General features: G+C 45.1%; 1 protein-coding gene across 2 annotated transcripts in view; it reads left to right on the forward strand.

The window, feature by feature from the left end:
• Nucleotides 1-14,986: 14,986 nt before the first annotated feature.
• Nucleotides 14,987-23,573, forward strand: part of Tnfrsf11a (TNF receptor superfamily member 11A) — a 58,328-nt gene continuing 49,741 nt past the window's right edge. The window contains exon 1 of one of the 2 annotated variants that reach the window (XM_008769487.4): nucleotides 14,987-15,123. Coding sequence is in view for 1 of the 2 variants with exons in the window: in NM_001271235.1 (NP_001258164.1) it covers nucleotides 15,046-15,123 (78 nt within the window). In the remaining variant the exon portion in view is untranslated. The remainder of the gene's footprint in view (nucleotides 15,124-23,573) is intronic. The other variant, NM_001271235.1, reaches the window with a different exon arrangement.

Below are 23,573 nucleotides of genomic sequence, written 5' to 3' on the forward strand. Positions count from 1 at the left end.
AGAGTGAAGACTCCCAGCTCAAAGGACCAGTAAATATCTTCAACAAAATCATAGAAGAAAACTTCCCTAACCTAAAAAAAGAGATACCCATAGGCATACAGGAAGCCTACAGAACTCCAAATAGATTGGACCAGAAAAGAAACACCTCCCGTCACATAATAGTCAAAACACCAAACGCACAAAATAAAGAAAGAATATTAAAAGCAGTAAGGGAAAAAGGTCAAGTAACATATAAAGGCAGACCTATCAGAATCACACCAGACTTTTCGCCAGAAACTATGAAGGCCAGAAGTTCCTGGACTGATATCATACAGACCCTAAGAGAACACAAATGCCAGCCCAGGTTACTGTATCCTGCAAAACTCTCAATTAACATAGATGGAGAAACCAAGATATTCCATGACAAAACCAAATTTACACAATATCTTTCTACAAATCCAGCACTACAAAGGGTAATAAAGGGTAAAGCCCAACATAAGGAGGCAAGCTATACCCTAGAAGAAGCAAGAAACTAATCATCTTGGCAACAAAACAAAGAGAAGAAAAGCACACAAACATAACCTCACATCCAAATATGAAAATAACAGGAAGCAATAATCACTATTCCTTAATATCTCTCAACATCAATGGCCTCAACTCCCCAATAAAAAGACATAGATTAACAAACTGGATACGCAACGAGGACCCTGCATTCTGCTGCCTACAGGAAACACACCTCAGAGACAAAGACAGACACTACCTCAGAGTGAAAGGCTGGAAAACAACTTTCCAAGCAAATGGTCGGAAGAAGCAAGCTGGAGTAGCCATTCTAATATCAAATAAAATCAATTTTCAATTAAAAGTCATGAAAAAAGATAAGGAAGGACACTTCATATTCATCAAAGGAAAAATCCACCAAGATGAACTCTCAATCCTAAATATCTATGCCCCAAATACAAGGGCACCCACATACGTAAAAGAAACCTTACTAAAGCTCAAAACACACATTGCACCTCACACAATAATAGTGGGAGATTTCAACACCCCACTCTCATCAATGGACAGATCATGGAAACAGAAATTACACAGAGACGTAGACAGACTAAGAGAAGTCATGAGCCAAATGGACTTAACGGATATTTATAGAACATTCTATCCTAAAGCAAAAGGATATACCTTCTTCTCAGCTCCTCATGGTACTTTCTCCAAAATTGACCATATAATTGGTCAAAAAACGGGCCTCAACATGTACAGAAAGATAGAAATAATCCCATGCGTGCTATCGGACCACCACGGCCTAAAACTGGTCTTCAATAACAATAAGGGAAGAATGCCCACATATACGTGGAAATTGAACAATGCTCTACTCAATGATAACCTGGTCAAGGAAGAAATAAAGAAAGAAATTAAAGACTTTTTAGAATTTAATGAAAATGAAGGTACAACATACCCAAACTTATGGGACACAATGAAAGTTGTGCTAAGAGGAAAATTCATAGCGCTGAGTGCCTGCAGAAAGAAACAGGAAAGAGCATATGTCAGCAGCTTGACAGCACACCTAAAAGCTCTAGAACAAAAAGAAGCAAATACACCCAGGAGGAGTAGAAGGCAGGAAATAATCAAACTCAGAGCTGAAATCAACCAAGTAGAAACAAAAAGGACCATAGAAAGAACCAACAGAACCAAAAGTTGGTTCTTTGAGAGAATCAACAAGATAGATAAACCCTTAGCCAGACTAACGAGAGGACACAGAGAGTGTGTCCAAATTAACACAATCAGAAATGAAAAGGGAGACATAATTACAGATTCAGAGGAAATTCAAAAAATCATCAGATCTTACTATAAAAGCCTATATTCAACAAAACTTGAAAATCTACAGGAAATGGACAATTTCCTAGACAGATACCAGGTACCGAAGTTAAATCAGGAACAGATAAACCAGTTAAACAACCCCATAACTCCTAAGGAAATAGAAGCAGTCATTAAAGGTCTCCCAACCAAAAAGAGCCCAGGTCCAGACGGGTTTAGTGCAGAATTCTATCAGACCTTCATAGAAGACCTCATACCAATACTATCCAAACTATTACACAAAATTGAAACAGATGGAGCACTACCGAATTCCTTCTATGAAGCCACAATTACTCTTATACCTAAACCACACAAAGACACAACAAAGAAAGAGAACTTCAGACCAATTTCCCTTATGAATATCGACACAAAAATACTCAATAAAATTCTGGCAAACCGAATCCAAGAGCACATCAAAACAATCATCCACCATGATCAAGTAGGCTTCATCCCAGGCATGCAGGGATGGTTTAATATACGGAAAACCATCAACGTGATCCATTATATAAACAAACTGAAAGAACAAAACCACATGATCATTTCATTAGATGCTGAGAAAGCATTTGACAAAATTCAACACCCCTTCACGATAAAAGTCCTGGAAAGATAGGAATTCAAGGCCCATACCTAAACATAGTAAAAGCCATATACAGCAAACCAGTTGCTAACATTAAACTAAATGGAGAGAAACTTGAAGCAATCCCACTAAAATCAGGGACTAGACAAGGCTGCCCACTCTCTCCCTACTTATTCAATATAGTTCTTGAAGTTCTAGCCAGAGCAATCAGACAACAAAAGGAGGTCAAGGGGATACAGATCGGAAAAGAAGAAGTCAAAATATCACTATTTGCAGATGATATGATAGTATATTTAAGTGATCCCAAAAGTTCCACCAGAGAACTACTAAAGCTGATAAACAACTTCAGCAAAGTGGCTGGGTATAAAATTAACTCAAATAAATCAGTAGCCTTCCTCTACACAAAAGAGAAACAAGCCGAGAAAGAAATTAGGGAAACGACACCCTTCATAATAGACCCAAATAATATAAAGTAACTCAGTGTGACTTTAACCAAGCAAGTAAAAGATCTGTACAATAAGAACTTCAAGACACTGAAGAAAGAAATTGAAGAAGACCTCAGAAGATGGAAAGATCTCCCATGCTCATGGATTGGCAGGATTAATATAGTAAAAATGGCCATTTTACCAAAAGCGATCTACAGATTCAATGCAATCCCCATCAAAATACCAATCCAATTCTTCAAAGAGTCAGACAGAACAATTTGCAAATTCATCTGGAATAACAAAAAACCCACGATAGCTAAAACTATCCTCAACAATAAAAGGACTTCAGGGGGAATCACTATCCCTGAACTCAAGCAGTATTACAGAGCAATAGTGATAAAAACTGCATGGTATTGGTACAGAGACAGACAGATAGACCAATGGAATAGAATTGAAGACCCAGAAATGAACCCACACACCTATGGTCACTTGATTTTTGACAAAGGAGCCAAAACCATCATATGGAAAAAAGATAGCATTTTCAGCAAATGGTGCTGATTCAACTGGAGGTCAATATGTAGAAGAATGCAGATCGATCCATGCTTATCACCCTGTACAAAGCTTAAGTCCAAGTGGATCAAGGAACTCCACATCAAACCAGACACACTCAAACTAATAGAAGAAAAACTAGGGAAGCATCTGGAACACATGGGCACTGGAAAAAATTTCCTGAACAAAACACCAATAGCTTATGCTCTAAGATCAAGAATCAACAAATGGGATCTCATAAAACTGCAAAGCTTCTGTAAGGCATAGGACACTGTGGTTAGGACAAAACGGCAAGCAACAGATTGGGAAAAGATCTTTACCAATCCTACAACAGATAGGGGCCTTATATCCAAAATATACAAAGAACTCAAGAAGTTAGACCGCAGGGAGACAAATAACCCTATTAAGAAATGGGGTTCAGAGCTAAAGAAACAATTCACAGCTGAGGAATGCCGAATGGCTGAGAAACACCTAAAGAAATGTTCAACATCTTTAGTCATAAGGGAAATGCAAATCAAAACAACCCTGAGATTTCACCTCACACCAGTGAGAATGGCTAAGATCAAAAACTCAGGTGACAGCAGATGCTGGCGAGGATGTGGAGAAAGAGGAACACTCCTCCATTGTTGGTGGGATTGCAGACTGGTACAACCATTCTGGAAATCAGTCTGGAGGATCCTCAGAAAATTGGACATTGAACTGCCTGAGGATCCAGCTATACCTCTCTTGGGCATATACCCAAAAGATGCCCCAACATATAAAAAAGACACGTGCTCCACTATGTTCATAGCAGCCTTATTTATAATAGCAAGAAGCTGGAAAGAACCCAGATGCCCTTCAACAGAGGAATGGATACAGAAAATGTGGTACATCTACACAATGGAATATTACTCAGCTATCAAAAACAATGACTTTATGAAATTCGTAGGCAAATGGTTGGAACTGGAAAATATCATCCTGAGTGAGCTAACCCAATCACAGAAAGACATACATGGTATGCACTCATTGATAAGTGGCTATTAGCCCAAATGCTTGAATTACCCTAGATGCCTAGAACAAATGAAACTCAAGACGGATGATCAAAATGTGAATGTTTCACGCCTTCTTTAAAAGGGGAACAAGAATACCCTTGGCAGGGAAGAGAGAGGCAAAGATTAAAACAGAGACTTAAGGAACACCCATTCAGAGTCTGCCCCACATGTGGCCCATACATATACAGTCACCCAATTAGACAAGATGGATGAAGCAAAGAAGTGCAGACCGACAGGAGCCGGATGTAGATCGCTCCTGAGAGACACAGCCAGAATACAGCAAATATAGAGGCGAATGCCAGCAGCAAACCACTGAACTGAGAATAGAACCCCCGTTGAAGGAATCAGAGAAAGAACTGGAAGAGCTTGAAGGAGCTCGAGACCCCAAAAGTACAACAATGCCAAGCAACCAGAGCTTCCAGGGACTAAGCCACTACCTAAAGACTATACATGGACTGACCCTGGACTCTGACCTCATAGGTAGCAATGAATATCCTAGTAAGAGCACCAGTGGAAGGGGAAGCCCTGGGTCCTGCTAAGACTGAACCCCCAGTGAACTAGACTGTTGGGGGGAGGGCGGCAATGGGGGGAGGGTTGGGAGGGGAACACCCATAAGGAAGGGGAGGGGAGAGGGGGATGTTTGCCTGGAAACCGGGAAAGGGAATAACACTCGAAATGTATATAAGAAATACTCAAGTTAATAAAAAAAAAAAAGAATTTCAAAACATAACCTGCAGTCATGATGTATGCCTTTAGTCCCAGCACTTGGCAGAGGAGGCAGAAGTAGGCAGATCTCTTAAGTTTGCGGTCAGACTACTCAATGGAGTGAGTTCAAGGACAGGCATGGCTACACAGAGAAACCCTGTCCCAAAAAACCAAACACAAAGCAAAACAAAACTTATAAACATCTCAGGTATGTGGAATTAATATCAAAATGACAAATCTAAACAAGTTTTGCTAGATAAAAAATTCAACGCTGAAATACTAGTTGTATTTCTATATAACACCACTAAACCAACAAAATAATATCCATGTTATTTTGTACTTTTTGGTTTTTGTTTGTTTGTTTGTTGTTTTTTCTTTTGTTTTGTTTTGAGATGGGGTGTCACTATATTATAGCCAAGGCTGGTCTGGAATTTACAGACCTCCAAGCTCAGCCTCCCAGTAGGTATGTTCCACTGTCCTCAGAATACCTCAAAATATAGAAAATTCTACTGAAAAATGAATAAACCTCCCCACAGAAAATCCCAAAATACTGAGAGAATTTCAGGGCATAAATTGTTAGAATTATCTCTGTGTATTAGAAGATTCCTTTGATCTATTTATGATGCAGATATTAAAATCAACTATCAAACAATGCCCTAAGTGTTCTTTTGGAAACTCACAAAATACATTTGGAAATTCAAATGACCAAGAAGAATAAAAACAACCTTAGAAAACAAAGTTGAATGAATAATGATGCCAAATGGTAAGATTACTTACACAGTTGTAAAAAGGAACCAGAAATAGACCTGCATATAAGTGGACACTTCTGATCAACAGAGCCAAGTGGTCCCAGGTGGTCTTTTCTTTTGATTGCTATTATATCAGGTGATGCCCAGTGGAGGGAAAATGAATTTGATGGGTACAGAGGTAAAAATTTTTAAAGGAACACAGTAAAGCTTCTAAGGGTGAATACCTTGAGTATGCCTAAAGCTTTCTAATAGAACCCAGTGTCTGAGTTTGGGTTTCTCTTGCCGTGAACAGACACCATGATTACAGCAGCTTTCACAAAGGAAAACATTTCACTGGGTCTGGCTTACAGGTTCAGAGGTTTGGTCCATTATTGTCATGGTAGGAAGCATAGAGGCACCCAAGCAGATCTGGTGCTGGGGAAGTAACCAAGAGTTCTATTTCTGGATTGGCAGGCAGCAGGAAGAAAGAATGACAGTGGACCTGGCTTGAGCTTCTGAAACCTCAGAGCCCATCCCCCAGTGACACACTTCCTCCAACAAGGCCACACCCACTCCAATAAGGCCACACCTCCTAAAAGTACCACTCCCCATGGGCTTACAGGGGTCCTTTTCATTCAAACCACTATCTTCTACTCCCTGGCCCCCATAGACTTGTAGCCACGTCATAATGCACAATGCATTTGGTCTAACTTCAAACATCCCCACAGTTTATCACAGTATCAGCAATGCTTCTTTACTTCTTTTTCGCAAATTGGAAGCTTAGCCGTGCAGGAGTCTTGCTCTGAGGTCACCACTCCCTTTCCTCCATTGAAAATCAGGCTTTTCTTTCATCTGTTTACACCCCCTGGTATCCCCTTCCCCTCAAACTGTACACCTTGTCTTTGCCCTTGCTCAGCTTGATCCTTTTCATTATAGATCTAAGCGTGGACACCAACAACCAAGCGACAGTTTGGAGAAGCAGCAGTGCCTATTAACCTGAAACTAAAGCTCCTGATAAGTTGGGCATCTTATTCCTCTGTAAACATTAACTTCAAAGTCCACTAGTTCAAATGATATGGTTGGGATGTCTGTAGGCATTACTTCTTGTCAGTGTGATACTGGATGTCTTTCTACGAAAACGTAAAGCCTCTTCCCCAGACTGAAAACAAAAGAGAGCACGGACATGTGTCTTTAGCGCTGGCAATAGTCTTCTTCATGATGACAACATGTGGGGTCTATTTTCTGACAATCCTTTGAGCTGTTGGTATTATGTTATCTGGCAATGAAAGTATTATTAATATTCATCCTTGGGCAGGCATGATGGTTCATTGGGTGAAGGTACTTGCCACCAGGCAGGCCTGATGACCTCAGTCCAATTCCCAGTGACACAGGTAAAGGTGAGAGAGAGCCAAACCTTACAGGTTGTTCCCTGACCTTTACGTGCATGCTGTCATATGTGCAGGAACACGCAAAGACACATAGAAGAAAGGGAGAGAGAGGCAGAGAGAGAGACATAGAGAGGGGGCAGAAGGGAGAAGAAGTACTGTAAAAAACAAAATAGTCATCCGTAGGGCGCAGGAAATGACTTAGTGAGTAAGACCACTTGTGGGCCACGTATAAAGACCTGTGCTCAGATCCTCAGTATCTGGTGAAAAAGCAGGACATGGTCACCTACCTGTAACCTGGCTCTGGGATGAGGGGGCAGGATGATTGCAGAGACCCTGTCTCAAGTGAATGTGTGCGGAGTGAGAGACGGGCCATCCAGGACCTTTCTCTGGCCTCGGTGAACACGTTCGGGCAGCTGTGTGCATGTGCTTCACATAGATACCAAACACTCAAATGCACACCAGCCCAAATAGGAACTCACTGAAGCCAACCGAAGTCTGACCAGTCCTATGTATTTGACCTTCTGTTAAGAATCTCCAGCCACCTCCAAATGTGGTATAAAGTCAAAAGTTGAGGGGGAGGAGGACACACCATATATATATCCCAGCTTCTACTGAAAGGCATTAAATATATCACAAAATATCCAGAAGTATGAAAAGATGACAAGTTTTTATCTGCAAACCTGGGTACACATTTACTTTGAACACCACATCTGTCCCTCCCCACTGCTCACAAGTTCCTAATATGGCGGGATATCACCATGGGAAGATATGTATCTTGTTTTCTCAAATCAACACTGATAAATTGGTGGCTTATGTTTTAAGAGTGTTTTGAATAGCAAAATTGTACAGTGCGGGCAGTGCGGGCATTTTCTTTAGTTCTGTACCCACTAATCACAGATGTTTTTAATGTTACCATGTAAAAAACATTTCATAAGAGTTCCCAAGCTCCACTCACTGTTTGGCTGTGGGTGTCCGAATTGGTCTGAGTCAGCTGCTTGGGTGGAGCCTCTCAGAGGACAGCCATGCTAGACTCCTGTCTGCCAGCATGACAGAGAATCACTAATAGTGTCAGGGATTGGTGCTTACCCAAGGGATGGCTCTCAGGTTGGGCTGGTTATTGCTTGGCCATTCCTCCAGTCTCTGCTCCATTCCCTGTCCCTGCATTTCTTGGATAAATTTTGGATCAAAAGTTTTGTGAGTGGGTTGGTGTCCCTATCGCTCCACTGGGGTTCCTGCCTGGCTACAGGAGGTGGCCTCTTCAGGTTCCATATCCCCAATGCTCTGAGTCACAGCACCCATTGATTGGTGAGAGCCTCCCTTATCCCAGGTCTCTGTCACTCCCTGGAAATGCCCCTCCCCCACTCTCCACCCCCAGAAGCTTCAGGTTTCCATTCATTCTCATGACCCTCTGGCCCTTTCTCCTGTCCCTCCCCATACCTGATTCTGAAACTCTCCTCCACTCCCCTCCTCATCCCCTCTCTCACCCAGTTCCCTCCCCACATCTGCCTCCAAATACTATTTTCCCTTTCTAAGTGAGATTCAAGCTTCCTTGCTTGGGCCTTCTTTCTCGTTTAGTTTCTTTGGGTCTGTGGAGTGTAGCCTGGTTCCTGTATTTTATGGCAAATATTCACGTATAACTGAATACATACCATGGATATCCTTTTTGAACTGGGTTATCTCACTCAGGATGATATTCTCAAGTTTCATCAATTTACCTGCAAATTTCGTGGTCTTAGCTTAGTTGAGACACATCTACGTTTGTTCTGGTTTCTGACTACTACGAATAAAGTTTCTAGGGCCCCTAAGGGGATAGGAACACTATAGGAAAACGAACAGAGTCAACTAATCTGGACTCTTGGGGCTCTCAGAGGCTGAACCACCAATCAAAGAACATACACGAACTGGACCTAGGTCTCCTTGCATATATGTAGTGGATATGCAGCTTGGTCTTCATGTGGGTCCCCATGAGCTACCCCAAGAGCTGTTGCCTGTCTGTGAGATGTTCTGGCTGGGCTGCCTTGTCTGGCCTCAGTGGGAGAGGATGCATCTAGCCCCATAGAGATTTGACGTGCCAGGGTGGGGGGGATACCCAGGAGGCCCTCCCTGCCTCAAAGGAGAAGGAGAGGGACGATGGTAGAAGGATTGTGGGAGGGATGACTGGGAGGTGGGCAGTGATCAGGAAGTAAAGTGAGTAAGTAAAAACAACAACAAAAAAAGAAAAAAAAGAAAACACATTTCATAGACTAATTACTGCTGCTTCCCCCAATATTCACAACAGTTCATTCAAAGAGTAGTTCCCTTTTCCTAGAGATCAAATGAAGAGATGCTCAAATGTAACTTAATACCTGCAAGCCATCCACAAATCCCAAGATGATATATGAGTTCTTACTTTACCGTTCTGATTCTAAACGCTAGAGGTAACACACACGTGGGGCTTTCCAAAGTGCTGTGCTCACTGTTCTTATAAACCTGTGGTTTGCTGGCTGCACCTACTGCTGTTTTCTTCTCCTCATTCCCAATGAGAAAATCCATGGTTGGCTGGGCACATTACATTTTTTAAATTGGAAATGTTTAGATTTGATATAAAGAAATGTTTGATTAAAATATTACACACAGTTTCCACCTCACCAAAATGTAATTATTTGTATACTTATAAACCTAAGTCTTAAACTTTTTACTTATGTGTATAGATGTGAGAAGGGTTTTTAATTGAAGGTGCCAGAAGAGAGGCTTGATGCCCTGGATCTGGAGTTACAGATACTTAATGAGCCAACTGACATAGGTGTTGGGAACTAGACACTGAGAGCCATGTTTTTAGTCTTTGAGTCATCTCTCCAGCCCCTAACTTGATCCGTAAAATCAGGTATAGGATTTAAGTAGTTTCCGTAAGTGATAAGCCACTGTCCTTGCTATAATTTTGTGTATTGTTCAGAGTATTTAGGAAAATATCAGAAATAATTAGCTTCATGGTTCTCATAGCAACGCTATGTACAAGAAAACTGTGCAAGGTGTGGTAGCTCACATCTTTAGTCCCAGCACTCAGAGGGGAGAGTCAGGAACATCTTTGTGAGTTTGAGGCCAGCCTGGTTCTATCCAAGCCAGAGCTACACAGTGAGACCCTGCCTCAAAAAGGAAAATGGATATCTCGTAGTGATTTTAATGGAACTTACTAACAAATGATATTCTACATTAATGCATATAAAACATCTGAGGGGAAGTTTTGTGAAGATCCAAATAAGTTTTTAAAAAAGCAATTCAATTGTTAAGACCATTTTAGCAGATGCAATGTGTTAATGTGGACTTTCTACTTTTCAAACATGCTTCCAAAACCAGTACACTCACCTCTGGGGCTTTCCAAGCAGAAGTTTTAAGTCTCTTAATCTTATTTGAAAATAGAAGAGGGCAACGCTGGAGATGTGCCAGGAGTGAGCCTTGGTATTTCTGAAGTGCCACAGTGAAAAGTACCTTCTCCCACAAGTCAGTTCCCTTTTGCAGAACCAGTCTCCTCCAGCTCTCTCAACCACTGCTCTTTCCACCTCTGCATCCAAGATAGCACAGGTTAGACAACTCAGTAGAACTGTACCCATCCTTGTGGCTGCTCTATACTCTCTTAGTGTTGTAACATCTACTAACCAAGTCTACATTATGGTCATTTAAAAATGCAGAAGTAGCCATGTATGGTGAGTCATGTCTCCAACCCCAGCATTTAATGGCATTTAATGGCAAGAGTGTGTTGACAGCCATTGTTCACTACAGATAAGATCCCGTCTGAGGGGAGGGAGAGCCAGGCATGATGGCACATACCTTTTCTTTTCCTAGGTGTAAAATATGAGAGAAGGAGGGGAAGTGTAAGAGATCACTGAGGATGCTGGGAGGGGGGGAGGGCTTTTCCTGTCTTCTCACATTCCTGTCTTCACACCAGATGTGTGAGAGCACCAAGGGAACCCGCTCTGAAGGAACACCAAAGCCCCAGCTCATCAACCCCAAACAGAGGGAGCCTCAGCTCCCAGGGCACCTCAGAAATGGGTTAATAGTGGGAAAGAAAGGAGAACACAAAGGGTTGAGGGTTGCCTTTTTTTTTTTAAACTTTCTATTAAAAAACATTTTCTTTTTCTTTTAAAGTGCCTTTTTCTTTACATCTGGATGATGTATCTGAGTACAGACTGGTCTTGGCCATTGTGGGAAGAGCAGAGATGGCAGTAGGAGTCTCCCCTTGTTACCCCATCTCTGAGGTCACATCTAAAGAGAGCTCCTTACTCTAAGCACATGATGAGTCGATCCTTCAGACCTCTGCTCTCTCTAGGTCCTGCGCCCTAACAACATGGAGACCCTGAGTCTTGCGATAAAGTATGGTTCCTTGAACTCTCGGTGTTAGGTTAGGGGAGGAACAGGTGTCGGTTTTTTTGTCCTCTTTTCTTGAGTCGCACATAGGCGTAGGAACAGGAAACAGGAGCTCAAGAGGAGATGGCGCATACCTGCACTCAAGAGGCAGAGGCAAGCAGAACCCTGCAATTTTGAAGCCTGCTTGTTCTACACATTGAGTTCAGAGCTAGCCCCGTCTACAGTATGAGACTGTGTCTAAGAATGCAGTCGCGGGGCTGGGGATTTAGCTCAGTGGTAGAGCGCTTACCTAGGAAGCGCAAGGCCCTGGGTTCGGTCCCCAGCTCCGAAAAAAAAGAACCAAAAAAAAAAAAAAAAAAAAGAATGCAGTCGCGAGGGCTGGAGAGATGGCTCGGCAGCTCAGATGGCTCAGTGGCCCTGCACAGGAGCCTGGTTGAATTCTTAGCGGCCACATAAGGCGGCTCACAACCACCTGCAACTCCAGCTCCCAGGGAACTGTCTCTAGTCCCGTCCTGTGGATTATATTAACACTTACACACACGTGTTACATAAAAACCTTGGCAAGCATATACACTTTCCTATAAATAATATTAAACATCGTTTAAAAAAATTATCAAAGAACTTTTCCTTCAGTGAAAGTTCAGCTGGTTCCTAAGTTGGAATAGGCAGGAGAATAAACCCCATTCTTCCTGCCTTGCCATGGCTCCAGAGTAATGGCATTCATCCAAAGCACTCAGACAATGTTGGATTGATTGATCCTCCGCCTGACTCAGAATGCAATGTACTCTCCTCACAGCGCTAGGCAGCAGCTGAACCCTGGCTCCCACTCCGCTGGGAGCAAGACGGGAAACAGTCAGCAATCTGCACTGTACTGTGCTCTGACATCTAGCCTGGATTATTTCAACCTGTGGGTCCATCTTCATGTAACCATGTCACTGGTCAAGGCACATCTGCACTTTTAAAACATCCAAAAATAAAGTTATAACTCTCTCTTTTTCCCTACTGTGCAACTCAGTTGATATTTAAATGTCCCTTCCTAATGAGGCCGTTCTGCCACTTGTTGCCTAGAGACTGTAAGCTCTAAGCTTGTCTGTGTCTCTGTGTGAGCCGTGGAGCTCCTCTCTAGGAGCGCTTCAGCCCTTGCTGCTGCTGCCCTCCTAGAAACACTCTTCACTGCTGTAAGTAAGACCCTGTGAGGTTTGTGTGCTTGTCTGCAGACGTGAGACTGAATAATTGAGTAGTAAGTTGCTTCTCTTATTTACTATATGAACATCTTTTCAACAAGCATGTAAGGTTTTTCAATATTACAAACCATAAAAGAGCATTGCATTGCCAAACTTTTCCTTACCGAAATCCACTTTATTTATATATTTATTTATTTATTTTATTATTTTTTTTTGCGGTGTGGTTTTATCAGATTGCTATAATAAGCAGTTTTGTGCACTCCCTTTATGTGTCGATATGCTAAATTCTTAGACTTGGACTTGTTTCTCTAAATGACTTTAAAATGTTTAGGGCAACACACACAGATTAGGTTCCAGAAAACATAAAACAACTGGGTAGTGAACCAATCAGGCTGTATAGCCGAGAATTTGAAAGACAAGCAAGAATTTTGAGGAGACAGAAGGATCCCAGGCGTTCTCTGACCAGCCAGCCAGTCTAGCAGAATTGGCGAGGTCTAGGTTTGGCGAAAGATCCTCTATGAAGATGGAGAAGTAATTAAGGAAGACACTCAACTTTGACCTCGGGCCTCCAACATGCACATAAACACAACATGCACATCCAATGCCTTTAGACACACACACACACACACACACACACACACACACATGGCTATATATGAAATAGGCCATGAGAGTGGACAAAATGGAATCTTTAAAGGTAATCCAAAGGATTGTTTTCCAGGGAAGGGTTTTCTTTTTTTTTTTTTTTTTTTTTTTTTTTTTTTGGTTCTTTTTTTTGGAGCTGGGGACCGAACCCAGGGCCTTGCACTTCCTAGGCAAGCGCTCTACCACTGAGCTAAATCCCCAACCCCCAGGAAAGGGTTTTCTAACCTGAAAATTTTCCCCATTTTTTCTTGTTTTTAAAAATGATACCATTTTAAGTCAAATAATTCTACCGTAGTATTATTTAACACAAAAATTGTATTGCTATGCATAAAATAAAGTACTGTTTTTAAAATTGTTTTAAAGCAACACAAAGGAAGTCAAGAATAAAAATGGAATAGAGATGAACGAGTAGAAAAACTCAGAAAGGTAGTAGATCAATTCACAGTATATGATGACTAAGTGTGCATGCTCCACCAGGAAGGCAGAAACAGTCCAAATTGTATGCTGTCACTGAAACAGGCTTACATGTGAAAGAATCAGATATACTACTCAAATAGCATTCATAAGAAAGGTGACATGACTACACACAAATGTAAAGTAGACCAGAATGTGAAATTTTATCTTGGATCAAGAAGGGAATGTCATAATGATAAAAGGTCAATTTACCAAGAAGACACAATTCTAAATCGCTATGTCTCTAGGGAGTTTCGAGGATGTGAAAAACTGACAGAATTGAAAGGAGTAATAGACAAATCCAGTCTTCCTTGTTAGAAAAGTCCACAGTTTCGGACGGAAAATCATTAAGATGGCGGGCAGAAAGCTGGCAGAGACTGTTCTGGCACTCAAGGAATTGAAAAACACTGTTTCTGAGACAAGGCTCTTCCTCTCACTGTTACTACACAGAGGCAAGGCTGTACCATTGTGTAACCAACATTGACCTGAAATTTGGAAAAAGACAAACCCAGAAGCCAGTAACAAGAAGTCACGAAAACGACAGGATCGCTCATTCCTGACTTTAAACTAGTTCTATATTAGAAGAGGTGACCTAGCGGTTCAGGTGAAGGGGTTCATCAAGCAGGGTGGTAAGTGTCTACCTGGAAAGCTTGCTATGAGTGTGACAGAGGGGGTGAAGGGCAGAGACAGGTGCGGTGAGAAGAGCCAAGAGGAAGCGGTCGCTGGAGGCAGCCCGAATGAGGGAAAGTATAGGGCTGTGTAAAGGAGGTTTGGGGGAGCTGTGGACACTATATGGTGTAGATTCTTTAGTTATAGTCAAGCAAACCCCAACAGCGGTACACCTTCTGCAGGCAGGGTCCGGCAGGGGCGACAAGGCAGGGTCCACTAAAGGCGAAGGGCAACCTTGGCAGGGCTGTCCAGCGCCTGCCCGCAGGTGCTGCACCCGAGAGCTCAGAGCCTGGGGACACCCGGCCGGGATCCCGCGCGGGTCTGAAGCACTCGTGGAATGCCGAAGCCATCTCCACCGGGTGCCACCGCAGCCCACGCTTGGGCACCCCCTGGCGGAGCCCGGCGGCGGCGCGGGGGCAGGTGCCGGGCGGAGCCGGGCGCACGGGGCGGGACGAGGCGGGCGGAGGGCGGCGGCGACCGCGGGTCCAGAGAGGCCGTGCGCCCAGCCCGCCCGCACCGCGCCATGGCCCCGCGCGCCCGGCGGCGCCGCCAGTTTCCCGCGCCTCTGCTGGCGCTCTGCGTGCTGCTCCTCCCATTGCAGGTAAGGACCCGCACCGCTGTCGCCCGCCGTCCCCTTGGATCGAGGACCCCTGGCGCCGCTGCGTCGCAGACACCAGCTGGGACTCGGGGATCAGGGGATGGAGACCCCAGCTGGTGCGTGGAGCCAAGGGTTGGCAACTGGGAGGGTGCTGGGGCTTGGAAGGCTGAACCCCGACCCCGGGACACGGGATCTGCAGAGCACGGAGTTCGGGTGCTACCTTGGTTCTCCAGGTACACCTAGTAGGCTCTTCCAAAGGTCGGCGACACTCAGCGAGATTGTATGCACAGACCATGTTAGTGATCCCTTCCTAAAACCTAGGGGTGTGCTTTCAATCCACGCAGATCCCTGGGAGCTCAGGGTCCCTGACTTGGTTTTCAGGCCGTCCCCTAGCTTAGTTTTCTCTCCATCTCCCCCACCGCGAAGGTGGAGAAGTGTAGGGGGGGTGTAGTGGATGTGTAGAGAGGTAGTATTTGGAAGTTTCTTCGGCCAGGCTGACAAGCTCTCCTTTTTGCGTGTTCCTTTTTCCTCCCTCCTCCCCACAAATAGCTCGTGGACCGGCAGGAATTGCTTGTGCTTAGAAACCTTTGACCATGTTAGGATGAAATATGTCTTTGCCATGGAAGAAACTAGGGTAGTGATGCGCCTCGAGCTATTATTGATGCCAAGAACAAGCCTTGTAGTCCTTGCTTCCACCTGGGATGAGCCTGGGCCCAGCGCTGATGGACGTTAAGGTGTAACTGGGATGCACAGTGCTTAGAGACCAGGGCCTTTCTGGCTGCTCTTGAGGCACCATCAGCAGCCTAGAGGAGGAGGGAAAAGTCAGTGTGGAGAATCCCCTTCCTGTAACTAAATGTCCATGTCCCAGATCCTTGAACCCCGAGCAGGGTCCGTCCTCTACTCTTACCAGGAGCTGCTACTGCTTGGCTTTATAAAGAGCTTGGGCCAGTAAGGGGTCTCACCGGGGCTCCCAGGAGTGATTTCTTTACCACCGTTATTCAATGTGGCCATCCCAAGCACGAAGCCAAACGTTCACTTCTGCCTGGCTGGACTGAGCTGTTCAGAAGCCCGCTAAACATCATGTGCGCTTGCGGGGTTTCTCTGAGGGAAGGGAAAATGTCAGTGAGGTTTCTTGGCTCAGCAGTTTTAGATCCCCCTTCTTCTGTTAAAACAGTCTTAGGCTTCCGTGAATGTCACTGTCCTGGGAGACCTAGCAGAACAGTAAAAGGGCTCATTCTACTTCATTTCTGGCAGAATGGGTCTCTTAGAGTGGGGGAGGGAGAACAAGGAGGAAGGACCTAATAGAATCGAACATTTGAAGCACTTCAAATGTTGCTTGCTTAATGAAGTGTTCAACAGGTGGGAGCTACCTTTTTAAAAAAAACAAAACAAAACAAAAAACAAAACAAACAAACAAAAAAAACCTGGCTCTCTAAGCAATAGTTTGCTGCATTGGAAAAACCTGCCTGACTACACAGCAAAAGAGGAAGAAAAAAGTACACACATTTGATTCTAATAACAGAGTAGCACAGCGTTTGGAACTGGCCGGCAGCTCTCCTATTTTGTATGTATGTCTGTGTGCATGTATGTGCTGAGTGTGTTTTTGGCTGTGCTGGGTCCAAGTCCAGGAGCTGGTCCGTGAAGACCAGCATTTTGCCACTGACCTACCCAACCTCCTTTGCTTTTCTCACGTCAGGAGGACAAGTGTGCGTGCTCTGTAGGGCTTGTTATGCTGTCCTACGTAGTGAACCTAACCCAAAACAGTTGCTGCATGTTCAGCTTGGTCACAGAGTTTAAGTCGTATCTTTGATCAGCAGTTGATTGATCTGTGCGCAGAATTCGTGGGCACGGTGGACTGACTGAATGTGGCTTAAGTTGATCTCTCAGATCATCCTGTCTCTACCTTCTACTTCCCTTCTGCTTTTCTTTGAGATGTTTTAATTACGCCCATTTTTATTTGTAGCAAGAAATATATATTTTTAAGGTGAGGTGTGGGCTAAAGAGCAGACTCACAGCAGTTCTCAGCGTGTGGGGTGTCACCTCCTTGGAGGTCCGATGACCCTTTCACAGGGGTTGTACGTCAGATATCCTGCATATCAGATATTTAAATTACAATTCATGACATTAGCAACATCACAGGTATGAAATAGCAATGAAAATAATTTTACGGTTGGGGAGAGGGATGTCACCAGAACATGAGGAACTTGGTGACAGGGTCAAGCCATGAGGAAAGATGAGAACCACTGGGTCAGAGGATAACTCACATGGGAGACAGCTCTATCCTTCCAACCTGTGGGTCTGAGGGTAAAGCTCAGTTCAGCAAGTTCATCAGTTGGTATGTTTGCCTGAGAAGCCATTTCCCAGTAAGTTTACTGGGAATATGTACTACTAAAATGCAAATTATCTTCAGAGGACACTATGGCAGTATCCTCAGACAGATTGACTCTGAGCATTAGTTATACACATGTGAACCATACGCAGACTTCTGTATCGACCATTTCCACTTAGGTGACCGGCCCTGAGTGCTCCAGGGTGCCTTGTTTGTGTCAAGCCTCACCAGTGAAGTCCACACTGTCTGTCTGTATTGACAACTGAATGTCTCCAAAGCTAATGAAAATATGCTTTTAAAAAGTCTTAAGTCCTATGTTGGTGGTTTGTCTGTTCATTCAGTTGCACAGTTGTCTCTGAGATCACTGTGCACACACACACACCAGGTTACCTAAGACCTTGGGGCTGATTCCCCCAGTGGCCATTTACAGAGGGTTAAACATGCCGTTCAGAAACCGGGCAAATGCATTATTGGATCTGCCCAGGTTAGAGTCTAAAGGCAAAGAAAATGGGAGAAGCTGTAATGGTCATAAAGAAGTGTGTGATAAGAAAAGCACATTGGAGGAAGAGGGGGAGGATGAAGGGGAGGGGGAAGGAGGACAGAGGAGGGAGGAGTTGTGCTTTGGAGGAAGAGTTTTCTCAAGAAGGCTTTGACAGATGGGGAAATCAAGCTTCAGAGAAGAAGTGATCCAAGAGGTGGGTCAGGAAGAAAGCTTTCTAGGTCAAGGGGATGGCGCTGTGGTTTAGACATAAAGGGATCTTGCCAACAAGAAACCACCAGTGTTTATGACCTTAGAGATTAGCACAGGCCCTGAATTCAGGAAACGCACCGAACAGATGAGGTATTAAACCTTTATAGTTTTGAGATAACTCAGACAACAGCCCTTATTGAGGTGGTAAGGCAGACTATAAACAAGGAGGCTCTGGAAAAGCCTATGGGAACCCTTCCAAGGAAATCCCCTAGGGTGTGGCTCCATTTGTGCTGTGTGCTACACCAGCTCATTTTAGTGGGGAGACCTGGGTATGGATTTGCTTTGTGTTTGAGAACATGGACACACAGTTATGAGCTTTCAGATGTTGGGTTGCTAGGACTTAAGATGCCTCTCCTCTCTTGTTCCTTTGGCCTACTGGACTGTAATAGAAGCATTGTCTTCGTCCTTCGGGGACTATGAGTTTTCTTTTTCATTATCTACCCTGCAGTTGTTCCTACACCAGGAAGATAACAATGGAGTCTCTGAAGGTCGATAAATCACTGTTTTATGAGTCCCGGCAAAGGGGAGTTCCAGACTCCACTCTCTCTAGAGTGCTGTTTTGAGAAGATGTAGAGTGAACTTTATCTACTATGGAAGTATGAGAAAAAAAGTCTCGTTGAGCTTTTTTATTTTTGGAGTTCAAAGCGGGGAAGTGAGCCGTTTTCCCACCTCGGGTGTGTGACGGATTCTAGGCATGTCTGTGCTTTTCCCCATGTGGTGAGTCCATGCACTCCCTGAGAGCTCTCATTGTCCAACTATTTCATGCTTGGCATCTCCTCCTGACCTCGCAAGAGCTGATGGCTTCTCTTCTGCTTCCTGCGACTTTCTGTTCTTCACCTACAAGGGCATTGGCTGCAGACAAGTCCCTAGCTCTCTCTACCACTGTGTATCCCTGAGAAGGGACAGGTTTCTAACCTGGACAGTTTTTCCTTCTGCAGCTAGGCTTCCCTCCGGGTGCTTGAGTATCCACAGCTAGAAAGACAGTTCAAGCTCAGCTCATACTGTTTGCTCACAAACACTGAGGCCAGAGGAACCAGGAAGGAGCTGTGGGCTTCTGCCAACAGGCTTGGTCCCTCCGAAGTTGGTCAGGTGCTTTGAAGTTGGAAGTCCTGTGGTGTTTTCTGTCCTGATTCTGAGAGATGAACGAGATGTGTTTCCTGCCAGTGTTCCCTTCCAGGCTCTATCCCCACCCCACCCCACCCCCCATGCCTCACCCCTACCCTTCCCCAGCTCCCACTCGCAATGCTCCCAGTCTGCCTCTGTTACCAGAGGGCTGGCTGATATTGCTGTTCTCACAGCAGTGTGTTCCCATTCTGTCTGAGAAGCCGCCCAAAGAACCCACAGTCAGCATGTGGAAACGCATTCTTTTCATCTGCCTGATGACAACTTTATATCTGCTTTTGTTCTGTTGGCTGTCATCAACCTTCAGCCCTTGATTACTGGGGGTTGCTGCATGAAGCGGGGGCATTCAGCTATGAGCAGGGAAGGGGGACACTGTAACAGACTAAAAGAGACAGAAGGACAAAGCCTCACTGGGAGACCAGAATTGTAGTCATGTGAACACAGTGGGACATTTTCAGTGTGGAGTGTCCCAACCCCGAAGTGGATGCTAGGAAAGACAGGTGGCAGCTGAGCCTGTCTTCTGGGGCCAGGAACCACGGGGAGCTCATTAGTACTGAGTTTTCTGGAGCTCTAGAGGCCAGCATTCCTGGACTCAAGGGTGTTAAGCAGGATGAGGCTGTAAGTGCAAGCAGAATTGCTCAGATATAATCTTGCTACTCATGATCTGGAGAGAGACCTGACCAGATTTGGGTGTCAAGGGGAGGGGTAGCCGGGGCTGGTGTGGGCCTTGGTTCAAGGAAGAGCTAGAGAAGGCTCAAATCAGGTCAGGGCAGTGGTGAGAGAGGAGTTGAATGCTATGTCTGCCTGTGGTGCAGGTGGTAAAAGATGCTCTCAGGCTCAAGACAGCAAGCAGCAGCAGGACAGACGCTAGACAAAGAGCTCGCCTCTTCAATCCAATCTTTCCCAACTTAGAAGTAGTTACTTTAAACCAAAGCGTTTGTAGGTTCATGTGAAATTGGACTTTTCTTTCACATAAAGGTGACATTCAAAGTGTTAACTTGTAGTGTGTACAACCCAGAACTGAGGTTCCCCAGTAAACATCTAAAGACCCCAAAACTAGGTGGGGCATATGTGTGTTCCGGAAGAGCCATTTCCTGCCCTAGGGCTGTCTTAGGATGAGGCAGGCAGGATGAACACCCCACTGTGAAAAGAAGAGACAGAGATAGGCAGCTGAGTGATGCCCGAGGGCACAGCATCCTAACAGGTGTGCCGTGACCCCTGTCTCCCCAGCAGCCCAGAGCCATCACCCACCTCCTAAACATTGTTGGGCAACGATGTTTATGTTGGCCCCAACTTCTCGCTTGTGTGGTCCCTTTCCTGGCAGGTTGCTGTTGCTTTCCTCTCTGCCTAGCACCTCCCAGATTCCACGAAGAAAAAAATTCCTAAGCCAGCAGGTGACAGGGAAGTCCTTGGTAAGCTTCAGGAAAAAACTGACTACAACCCCCTCCTGCCCAAAAAAACAACATACAGACCCTTTCAGCTCAGCGGAGAAATGAAGCCAATTCCATTCCCATTCACAGTATCAGAGCACAAGGACCACTTCCCTGAGCCGGCAGAAATCTGAAGACTTTCCATTAAAATTGAGGAAGAAAAACTCCAGCTTTTGGTGAATGTGATCCCTAAACCGAGCAGAGGGAAAGGGGCGTGGCCTTGCCTGCCCTGTGCAAGCCTGGCTGGGCTCAGCGAGGCCAGGGTTTTTGCCTGTCTCCCAAGTGGGAAATGGATCACTTCCCTATAGTTTTGATTACATATCTTATTTTACTTTAGTTTTTCTTCCCGGGTGAGTGTGATGTATGTGTCCACAGTATATGCACACATGTATGGGCACCACACATGTGTGTGCAGCCAGAAAACCGAGTCAATTCTTCATTTGTCAGCCTCCCGTTTGTGGTGCTGGAGGTACAGACAAGTGGGGCCCTGCCGGACACTCTTACTTGGTGCTAGGCTCTGAACCCCGTCCGCATACGGATGCAGCAAACACTGGCCCACTGAGCCGTCTCCCCAGACCCTTTCACTTCTAACTAACTAAGCTGGGTAGTTAGCACCCAACTTGAAAGTGTCTGACTTACAGCACAGCAGTTGCCAAACCCATGCCCAGGCCCCTTAGCTTCTCTTTTATCAGACGCAGTTAGACAAACAAGGTAAGGGCTCCAGTGCTTGTTGGTGGAGTTAGTCATATCTTCGCTCACCACCCTGTGCCATGTTTAAACATTCCCGACTCTGGGGAACTTTCATAAAGCACATCTAACCCCAACAAGCCTCCATTGAGCCCATTTCCCCCAGATTTGTTCTCTAGAGGGTCAATGTCTTCTTTATTCTAATGCTTTTATTGCTCAAGGTTGTTTACCCACAGCTTTCCTACCCCTGGGCTGGCCATGCTCGATCCTTGAACCTCTTGGTGAGCTTCTCTTTTTTATCTCTTTCAAGGCAGTAGCCACCCATTTAACACTTCCTGGCAAAACTCAGGCTCCCTGGGGTGTTACAGACCCTGCTGGGGTCTGGATAGCAGTTTCTGACCTCCCCGAGTGTCTCAGACACACCGGGAACATAGAGAAAGATGGCTTTGCAGTAAAGGTTTGGGAGTTTGGTATTTGACTACTGTGATTTGGTTTCTATAACTGATAGAACAGCATAACCAAAAGCATCTTGGGGACAAAGGGTTTATTTGGCTTACCCATCCCAGCCAAGGCAGAAACCATCGTGAACTACTGCCTACTGGCTTCCTAGCTGTGGCTTGCTCAGCCTGCTTTCATATCTGACCCAGGACCACCTCCCTAGGATTGGCATCATCAACAGTGAGCTAATTAAGAAACCGTTCCCACAGATATGCCCACAGGCCAATCTGACGGAGGCAGATCCTCACTGAGGTATTGCAGGGTGACTCTAGTTTGTGACAAATTGACAAAACTTGACAGCACACTGACCCAGTCCTCAAGCATGGATTCTGAGGAGAAGAGGGAAGGGCTGGAAGGAAAGGAGGTATGGCCACTAGAGCATATCCGAGAAAAACATTGTTCAGTCTTGTTTCTGACTGTCTGGCCAGAGAGAGGAGCTGGATTTTGTAGGATCTGGGCTGTGGAGGAAGAACTGTGGGTCTGAGATCTAGCAGGCTGTCCACATCAGGCAGTAGGATTCTCCAACTATAGTCTTTGACTCCAGTACCATCCCTACCTGCAAACATCACACCGGAGTCAGAAGCTAGAGGGTAGGTCCCAGCCTGCCTCTCGCCACCTTCTTCCAGCAATCCTGATCAAGGTGAGGAGCTGCTAAGTGGGTTTCATGAAAATGTTTGTGCTAAGTGATGCATTAACAGGATATGACTTTGAACTAGTTGAAAGCACTTGCCACTTGTTGACCGCTCCTGTGTGTCACACACATGCTAGTTTTATCTGTCTCACCCACTAGCAGGGACTAGTATGTCACTGAGACATACACAGGCTGGGAAAGTCTGTGATTACACACCTGGCAAGGGACAAAGGTGGAACTCCTTTCAGGTGTGCTCTGGTGGCCATGAACTTAGCCCCTCAGAGTCCCTTGTTGGGTCCTCTGTGATAAGACAGAGGGTGCAGAGAGAAGCCTTCTTCAGTCAATGCAGGACAGAAGCAAGCTGTCAGAGGACCCAAGTTCTAATCCACTGTACCAAACGAGGGTGTGGGTGCCTGTTTTATAATCCAGCTCCTGAGAAGGCAGGGCTAGGAGGAGCCTGGGTGCTGGCCAGCCAGTGATCTTCAGGATCAGTGAGGGATCCGTCTTGAAACCTTTGGGTGGAAGCTGCAGAGATGGCTCGTGGTTGCAAGGGCTTCCTGAACAATCTCGCGGACCCCAGCACCCACATAGCAAGCCAGGCATCTCGTGCACACCTCCGAGCCCAATCCAAGTGTGTCTACTGCACTCAGGAGGATTACTAGGACTTGCTGCCTTCCAGCCTGGCTGAGAACATGTATGTCCAGAAGTTGGGGAAGCCTACTGCAAAGGAATAGGTGGGGAAAGAGAAGAGGTCACCTGATGCCATCTTCTGTTCTCTGTGCACGCCACAGGTATGTGTACCCACATTCACATGCCCTAGCATGCATGGTATCATATGTCACAAATCTCAAAATTAAAGATGGGAAGTGATTAAGGAAGACATCCAATGTTGACCCTTGGCTTCTATGTGCACTTGTGTTTACACACATACACACACACACATACACATACACACACATACACACATACACACACAAACACACACACATACACACACATACACAT

The sequence above is a fragment of the Rattus norvegicus genome, chromosome 13 (assembly GCF_036323735.1).
Source record: "Rattus norvegicus strain BN/NHsdMcwi chromosome 13, GRCr8, whole genome shotgun sequence".
NCBI classification, from domain to species: domain Eukaryota; kingdom Metazoa; phylum Chordata; class Mammalia; order Rodentia; family Muridae; genus Rattus; species Rattus norvegicus.